Genomic DNA, 8,877 nt, shown 5'->3' with positions numbered 1-8,877 from the left:
GTGTTTAATATTTTCCTGCTTCTTCAGTTTCCGTAAATAAAGCTTCAGTTTTTGGATTCTGCTGATTTCTCTAAATGTAAAGCGATCAGTTCCCAGAGTCCTTTGCTGCTCCAGGATATTTCTAAATCTGTAAAGATGCTGATCTGGATTTAACCGGAGATCAGCAGCAGAACGTTTCCCGTTTCATTAGAACCAGACGGGTTGGACCTACTCTGTGTTTTTGTTTTTAATGATGTGAAGCACTTTGAAATGCCTTGCAGCTGAAATATGCTATAGAAATAGTTTGATTGATTGAACAGAAACTAACCGGATCGGATCCGTTTTGCTACAGGAAGACATTCGGTTTGATTTCTCCATGTGGATCCTGGTTCTGATCCAAATAAATAACTAAATAAGTGGAAGAAATGCAAACTGAACTCTGGGATCAGAACCAGCTTCAACTGCAACCATCAGAAATAGATCAAATATTCACTGCAATATTGATATTCTGTTAAAATAAATAAAACATTTAAAGTGTCGCCTGTTTAAATCATTCAGGACTCTGATCATAAAACCAGGAACTGCTGGTTCTGTCTGCCTAGCAGCAGGTACCGGTACCGGTCCAAATCACCTGATACTGATCCCAGTGAAAAAGTGACTTTTTCACTGCATTCCCAATTGGGCTGTTTGGTGCCACCTGGAGGACATTCCTCGAACTGCAGGGACATGCGCATCATGTTTTGGGACAGTTGTAAATAAACTGAGTTGCTTCCTTGATTTTATTTGATAGAATGAAAGTTTCTGTTTCCATCGCCCTCTGTGTTTACAGCAGCGACATGAACGGAGAAAGCCTCATGGATTTTAATTTTACTTATTCAGGAGACGACTAGCTTCCCGTTCCTCTTATTGTTGTCAGATCTTCCGAAGCGTCCATGAAGGCGCAGTTTTCTGGATTAAACATGCGCCATGTTTGGTCTTTTCTGGGTCACTGATGGACCATCTTCTCCAGAAATCCAGATGTGAGGAGGCTGTTATTCATTTCTCTTTCCTGTGGTTTAATTATTCTAAATATGAAATTAAAAAACTTTATGAAGCTTATATATTCAATTCATCTTATGAATAAAAAAATATACAAATTACTTTAAAGGTTCAACTTTAGATTGAATTTATAGTCAGCTCAGCAGTTTATTCAGCGAGAACTTAAATTCAGTGTTCATAGAGAAATGAAATTTCTCCAAATGATTTAATTTCCAGCAGCAGCTCCTCGGACTGGTTCTGATGATATTCTGCTGCCTGTAGAGACTCAGGAGTCTGGCATTCATTAGGATCACAGTGAAAACAGCAACTGATCTGAGAACAGGAACCATTTACCACTGGTTTAAGTTTTCCTCAAACTCACATCAATCCAAATGAAAATATGTTCCAACATGGACAATCGGACGACTATCAGGCTCAGTGTTATTATTCAATACAGATTAGCTGAGTGATATTAGCTCAGCGCTAGTATAGATCAGCTCAGTGCAATCAGCTAAATGCTATTAGCAAAGCAAGCTAATAAGGTCTTTTTGTCAGGATTGGTGGAGATGAGAGAGACAAAATGCAAACAATGACGCATTGAAGATTTATTCAACTCAAAGATTTATTCACCAAACTACAGGCGTAAGACGCTCCAGACAGAGACCAGAACTTAAATAGTTAGTGGGACAGGAGAAAACGAGCCAAATTAAGAGGGAAAAAGTCTTGATCTGAGGAACTAAGCTAGCTAAAGGGATGAACGCAAACAAGAAACAAAACCAGGACAGCTGTGAACCCAAACCCAGATAAACTAAACCAAACAGACATCATGACACTTTTTTGTATTTTCAAACTGTTTAACTAAAATGTTTTTACAGAATAGTGTGGCTTAAACAGAAACAGCTGATCAGACGTAACGAGGCGGCCATTTTGGATTTACAGGTCAGGGTCGGGGAACCTGAGACTTTGGTTTCCTTTCTGGACACTTTCACACCTCCAGACTTGGAAACTTTAATGTTGCAGTTTAAACTGAACACAGAACTAATCTGAGCTCCAACAATCGATCACATAATTACTCAGTCCTGCTGAATAAAACGGGTCCTGAAGTCCTGAGCCTTTATTTGGGCCCAAATCTGCTTGGCTAAACCTGGAGACCTGCTGAGCTGCTGGACCGGCTGGTCCTGGACAGGCTGGTTGGTCCTGGACCGGCTGGTCCTGGACAGGCTGGTCGGTCCTGGACCGGCTGGTCGGTCCTGGACAGGCTGGTCGGTCCTGGACCGGTCTGAGGAAGAAGCACCGGCCGTCGTCCATCTTGGTCCGGCTGTCCCAGACCTTTCCTCACATCTCTGAGACTGAATCCGTTTGCTGTCCAGAGGTCAGAAGGGTCCATGAGCCGACTGTTCGCTGCCCTGCTGGGTTTCCTCACCGAGTTCAACACATCAGATCATCTTCCTCCGATTCCAACTCTTCTAAAGACAGATAAACAGCATTACTCTCCTCCTCCTCCTCCTCGTCCTCCTCCTCGTCTGTTTTGAGACCCTTTCTGGTTTTCTGCTCCTGCTCCGACTCATTACAGGTGAAGAAAGCATTTTGCTCTTCCTTTGCCTCAGAACTCCATCCTGAAACATCTCCACCACCATCAGCACCAGAACCGGCGTCTCCTTCTTCCTCTTCCTCCTGATCATCAGTGATGGAGTGAAGGAGGGAATGACAGGAGGACCTCTTCTTTGTGATCTGAGGAGAGCAAACGGAGGCTCCTGATATTGGTGTGGAAGCTCTGAGAATCCTGAGCGACTTGTTGAAAAGACGCAGAAACAGCTCTTCCTCGTCCTCTTCCTCTTCAGCAGCTCTCCTCTTCATAGTGGTTGTGATGGATTCATCTAAATCGGAGACTCTGCAGCTGCTGAAGGTCCGTCTGTGCAGACTCTCTGACAGAGACTGCTCAACATTGAAGCTGCCATTCCTCTGGAGCTCATGCAGCAGCGTCTGCTCCTCTTCCTCGGTTTCTGAGTCCTGCAGGTCAACAGTGCTGTCCTCTAACCGTAGGACAAAGTTTCTGCTGGACAAGTCAAACTCAGGCTTTATCCTGGGTGTTTCTGCTTGGAAGCTGGAGTCAGACTGAAGGAGGATGTTCTGCAGATGGTTCATGTCCTCCTCTAGATGCTCCGTCTTCTCCTGGTCAGGTTCCTCCTCTAGATGCTCTCCCTCCTCAGGCTCTTGCTCCTCAGACGCCACCTCCTGCATCTCTTCCTTTTGTGTCTCTTCCTCCTCCATATTGTCCTTGGACACATCCTCTTGAGCCTCCTCAGACTCGTCCATGTTCACCTCCTTCTTTTGCACATCTGCTTTCTCAAACGCCTCCTCTTCCTCAGGTTGCTCCTCAGGGGTGTTACCGTCATCAGACAGCTCCTTGTGAAGCTCCTCCTGTGTCAACTCTTTCTTAGACTCCTCTCCTTGAGTCTCTCCATTTTTAATCTCCTCCTCAGGCTCCTTTTCTTCAGACTCCTCCTGATGCGTCTCATCTTCTTGCCCCTTCTCCTTTCTAGACTCCTCTTGAGTTTCCTCTCTTTGTGTTTCCTTGACCTCCTCAGACTTTTCCGGTTGCAACTCCTGCTCTTGTGTCTCTTCTTTTTCAGACGCCTCCTCCCGTTGCATCACCGTCTCCTCACATTTATCCTCTTGAGTCTTAACCTCCAGCTGCGTCTCCTCCTGGTGTTTCTCTTTCTCAGCCTCCCAGTCCAGAGTCTTGCTCTCCTGTGATTTCCTCGTCTTGGGCACCTCCTCATCGGTCTCATCTTCTTTGGCGTCATCCTTCTTTGACTCCTTCCTTTCCTCTTGAATCTCTTTTGGCTCCTCAGGCTCCTCTTCTTCAGAGTCCTCCCCAGACTCCCACCCTTGGCCCTGGACTTCTCGGGTGTCCTCTTTCTCAGAAACCTGTGTTTTATTTTCCTCTTCTTTGGAGCTATTCTCTCCTAACTCATCGTGGCTCTCCTCTTCCGTCTCCTTTTTCTCAGACTCCTCCTCAAACTCCCACTCCTCAGCCTTTTTGTTTGGCGTCTCCTTCCCAAACTTCCCCCTTTGCATCTCCTCTTCTTGGCCTCATCAAACTGCTCCTCCTGAGTTTCCTCCTCCTCAGACTCGTCTTCCTCCCTAGATTTCCAGTCCTCGGTCTCCTCTGCCTGAATTTTCTCATCCTCTTGTGCTCTCCTTCCATCAGGCTCTTCTTGGGGATCATCGTGTTCTGAATTGTCCTCCTTCTCTTGCATCTCCTCAGACTCCCTCTCTTCTTTGGCCTCCTTGTCACACCTCTTCTCTCCATATTCATCCTCAGACCTCCACTCCTGACTCTCATTGTCTTGTATCTGTGCATTCTCAAACAAGTCTTTGGTTTCCTCTTTAAGGGTGTCTCCCTGCACCAGTTCCTCCTCTTGTATCTCCTCTTTATCTGCCTCCTCCTCTTCTTCAGAATCCTTCTCTTGCTTTGCATCTTCCTGAAAATCTCCTCCATCCAGCTGAAGTTCATTGGGACTTGAATGAGTTGCATCTTCTTTCTCGCTTCCATCAGAGGACATGTCAGCATCTTCATCACCATCTGTCTCCGTCTCATCATCGGCATCAATATGGTCCTCCTCCTCTTCCTCCTTCAGGATAGACATGTTCACAGCCTCATCTTCCTCTTCTCCTGTGTTGTCATTTTTTTCTGACTGAGGTTCTTTCCACATCAAAGGGATGATCATTTTCTCTGGAGCATCAACATCCTCGCTGTCTTCATGGAAGTCCAGAGCGTCGTCGTTCTTGGTGATACACCAAAGGATGGATTTATAGGAACCCTCAGACAAACTGCCCCCATCTCTGTTCCTCAGATGGTGAGAAGACGATCCAGAGGAGTTTGGCTCAGTGGGATTCTTTATGTGGGGCGTCTTCTCTTGATGTCCATCGATGGAGGCGTTGCTGCTGCTGATGGTCAGTTTGTCCAGACCCTGAGTCAGAGGGTCTTCTTCAGACTCCTCATCTTTCTGAACATTGTCACTGTCCTCCAACTGCAGGACAAAGTTTTTATGAAATATTTCAAACTTAGCACTTTTTCTGTTGGATTTGTCTTCGAAGCTAAAGTCAGGCTCACAGCCCATTTCAAAGTGAGAAGTTCTGTTCTTGTTATCTGCCATGATGGGCAGGTGACCAGCACCACACTCTGGTCCATCAGATCTCCAACAGCTGCAGGGTGTTGAGGTGAGGCGTTTAGAGTCGGATTCAGCCAGAGTTCCTCTGCTCCAGAACCAGGCCGGTCCATCTCTGCAGTGCTGAGGTTGTTGTTCTGCTTTGGTTCCCTCTGTCTGCTATGGGTCTCCAGCGGCTCGCTTGTCCCGGTTGGTTCTGTCCTCTGGGCCGTGCTGTCAGCTGGTTTCATCTGCAGGAGAACACACATCAACTAGTCACCAAGACAGGCCTGGTTCCTGGTCTGCTGCTTGAGCTCAACATTTAGCATCATCGTTTGGAACAGTGAGAACTGGAACTGAGTGAAGAACCAAGAAAAGTTCTAACTGACCTGGATGTTTGGAGAGTCGACGATGAAGGTCAACTTCAAGAAATCCCCAGTCACCTCCTCCAACTCAGAATCTTCCTCCTGATTATTCTCGTCTTGAGGGTCATCCTCTCCTGAGTTGTTCTCTTGGATCTCCTCCTCTAGCGCCCCCCCTTGGTTCTCCTTTTCAGCCTCCTCCATCACCCTCCCCACAGGCTCCTCTTGACACTTCTCCTCTTGAGGGTTATTATCTTGCACCTCCTCATTTTGAATCTCCTGTAACTCCCCTTCCCTCTCCTACTTCTTAAGCTCCTCCTGGTTTTCCACAGGTTCATGTTCTTGCATCTCTTCCTCAGACTCCTCATCCTCAGTCTTGTCCACTTTCATCTCCTCTGCATCATCTTGCTCTAACTCCTCCTCATCCTCACTGCTGGATCCGTCCAGCCGAAGCTTAGTTGATCCAGTTCCACCCTCCTGTTTTCCCTCAGAGTTTGACTCTGATATCTCCGTCTCATTGTCATCATCACTGTTCTCTTCTTCTTTCAGGGTGAATGTCTTGTCCAGGGAAAACTTGCTTACAACAGGATATTCCTCCTCTTGTGGGTATTCACAAGAGGAATGCAGAGATGTCTCTACAAACGTCTCTGGCTGAGGTTCCTCAGGAGTCAACAGGATATTTTTTCTTGAAACATCAATGCCTTTGTCATGTTTGTTGCTCTCCTCCTCTATTTCCTGATCATTGATATTCTCTATGGTGGACTGGAGCAGGGAATGACAGAAGTCATCTGGTGTGGTTTGTCTAGCCGTCCTTCTGGAGGCTCTGGGCAGCTGAAAGGGGCTGACCTGGAGAGTGACTATCTGCTGCTCTTCATAGTCATCCCTACCGCTGTCATAATTATCTTTGGCTGTTTGCTTCTTGGTTGTCCAGTTCAAGTCATTGGTGGACTTGTCTCTGCTGTGGTCAGTTTTGTTGTGTAGACTCTCTGACAGAGACCTTCCATTTAACTGAGGAGGAGACAGGAGTTTCTGCTCCTCCTCAGTTTGAGCGTTCTCTGCAACAAAGGCAGAAAACTCCAGGTTTTCTTTAGAGGCTTTGGGCGCAGAGATCACCCTGAAGGTGTCTGCTTCAACGCTGGAGTTTAGGTCCATCTCACAGTGGGAGGTTCTGTTCAGTTTGTCGTTGTCATTATTTGCTGTTATCTGGAGGTTGGCATCACTTCCTGAAGATTTCTCCATTGGTTCTCCAACATCAGCAGAGGTTTTCTGAGACAAGGTGTTTAAAGACAGCTCAGGAGGTTCATCTGCCTTATGATGTGGTGGCTCATTTCTGCCTGGAGCAGACAAATCCATCTCAACTGCAGCTGGCCCCATTAAGATGGAGAAGTTGTTGTTAACAGGCTGTGGGTTGGAAGGTTTTAGATGTTTTGAGTTCTTCTCATTTGGATCTTCTCTACTCTCCAGTGGTTTTCTCTGCCATGTTGGTTCTGTTCCCACATCCAACTGCATCTGCAGAAAAAACCCAAAACCATATATTAACAGTTATAGACTGGATTCAAGACCTTCAAAGCTAAAGAAGCCACATTTAGGACCTTCTGGTTAAAACTACTTGTACTCATCCAGTTATCCAGAACTGGGTCACAGGATCTGTAGTCTCACCAGACAGACCAACACTTCCCTCCTCCAGCTCTTCAGGCAGAAGCCTGAGGCATTCCCAGGTCAGCTGAGAGACATGACAAGTCTCCAGAAAAGATGCTAGAGCCACTTCAACTGGCTCCTCTCGACGTGGAGAAACAGTGATTCTACTCTGAGCCCCTCCTGGATGGTTGGTCTCCTCAACCTATCTGTAAGGAGAGCCAAGCCACTGTGTGGAGGAAACTCATTTCAGCTCCTTATATTCACAATATCATTCTTTTGGCCAAGGCCCAACCTGACCATACTTATGGTAAATCAAGAGCGTCACATTTAGGCTCAACTCTCCACAACGGACTAGGCAGTGGCCGTATTACTGCAGGAGCCGCACTGATCCATCTGTTGGTCTCCTGCTCAATCCTTTCCTCATTTGAACAAGACCCCAAGATATTTGAACTCCTCCTCTTGAGGGAGGACCTTCTCTTCTACTTGGAGAGAATTTTCTGGTCTAAAACCATGGTTCCAGACTTGGAGGATCTGATCTCCATCCCAACCACCTCACACTTGACTGTGTATCCCTCCCATGCATCCTGTAGGTCCTGACCAGAGGGAGCCAGTAGAACCTCACTATCCACACAAACCAAAGACAAAACCCAGCAACAGGTCTGACTTAGTGCTGGCAATGGTAACCAAACTCCTACACTGCTTGCATAGAAAACAGATAGCCCCTAATAACGTTCCCCACACTCCATATTTCTGGAGCACCCCCTCAGGGGCCCATGAGTGACATGGTTAAAAGTTTTCCCTAGGTCTATAAAAAACACACATGGACTGGTTGGGCAAACTCCCACAAAGTCTTAAGAACCCTGTGAAGAGCGTAGAGCTGATCCGCTGTTTCTTGACCAGGACACACTGGTCCTCTTGAACCCAAAGTTCAACTGTCAGATGTTCTCTCCTCTCCATCACCCTGATACAGGCCTTACCAGGAAGGCTGAAGAGAGTGATCCCAAGCCCAACTCCGAGTCCCCATTCCCTACTTCCACCAGGCAACACATGATAGTAGGCTTTAGGAGATTTTTAAAGTACTCCTTTCTCCATCCAATAATGTTACCTGTCCCAAACTAAAAACACTGAAATTTCACACCAAGATTTTTTTTATAGATGAGTGGAGAAAAGAGAGCCTAGAGAGGCAGGGAGGCAATCAGTAGAGCAGCAACCAACCAAAACAATGTTGGTTGGTGGATATCTTGTGGTCGTCCAGGAAACCAATGAGTAAGATCTGAGTATAATTGTTGGTTTTAGGGGTAGATGTATCTAAACATTATCAGCATATCAGTACTGTTCAGGAATGCTGCGTTTGGGAAACTTTTGGGACCGCAAACGGTTAGTGATAACTTGCAAAAATCCTGCTTCTGTACTGTGACTCCATTGGATACAACACTTAGTATACAAAACTAACTTGTGTCACATAATGTACACAAATTAGTTTGCACAAATATAATTTGATCTTTAATCTTTGACCCACCTGCAGCTCAGACTCTGCCTTCATCAGCTCCTGAGCCTTCTGGACCCGCCCTTCGATGTAGTGGCATGCCTCCTGGTCTTCAGGGTCCTCATCATGGTTCACATCAAGAGAAAACATGAGGTCGTGGTCTGAAATCCCAAACATGCGGACCAGAGACTCGTAGCTGTCCGGGTTGGCGCCAGACGCGGCGCAGCGGTCCATCTGCTCG

At 46.5% G+C, this 8,877-nt stretch overlaps 2 protein-coding genes across 2 annotated transcripts; both read right to left on the bottom strand.

The window, feature by feature from the left end:
* Positions 1–1,632: 1,632 nt before the first annotated feature.
* Positions 1,633–4,169, bottom strand: LOC106937860 (glutamic acid-rich protein-like). Its single transcript, XM_015019586.1, has one exon. The coding sequence runs from the start codon at positions 4,075–4,077 to the stop codon at positions 2,425–2,427; it is 1,653 nt and encodes a 550-aa protein (XP_014875072.1). The 5' UTR covers positions 4,078–4,169; the 3' UTR covers positions 1,633–2,424.
* A 991-nt stretch (positions 4,170–5,160) lies between these two features.
* LOC106937861 (DNA excision repair protein ERCC-6-like) lies at positions 5,161–8,871 on the bottom strand. The gene is made up of 3 exons (XM_015019587.1): positions 8,670–8,871; positions 5,540–7,021; positions 5,161–5,401 (listed from the first exon to the last, which is right to left on the bottom strand). Exons 1-2 carry the CDS (start codon positions 8,868–8,870, stop codon positions 5,813–5,815), a joined length of 1,410 nt encoding a protein of 469 aa, XP_014875073.1. The 5' UTR covers position 8,871; the 3' UTR covers positions 5,161–5,401; positions 5,540–5,812.
* Between the last annotated feature and the right edge of the window lie 6 nt (positions 8,872–8,877).

Source organism: Poecilia latipinna, unplaced genomic scaffold (genome assembly GCF_001443285.1).
Source record: "Poecilia latipinna isolate Pla-1442-1.1 unplaced genomic scaffold, P_latipinna-1.0 Scaffold2452, whole genome shotgun sequence".
In the NCBI taxonomy this organism is placed as follows: Eukaryota; Metazoa; Chordata; class Actinopteri; order Cyprinodontiformes; family Poeciliidae; genus Poecilia; species Poecilia latipinna.
Note: the sequence above shows the minus strand (reverse complement) of the source record. Positions and strands in the feature narration are given on the sequence as shown.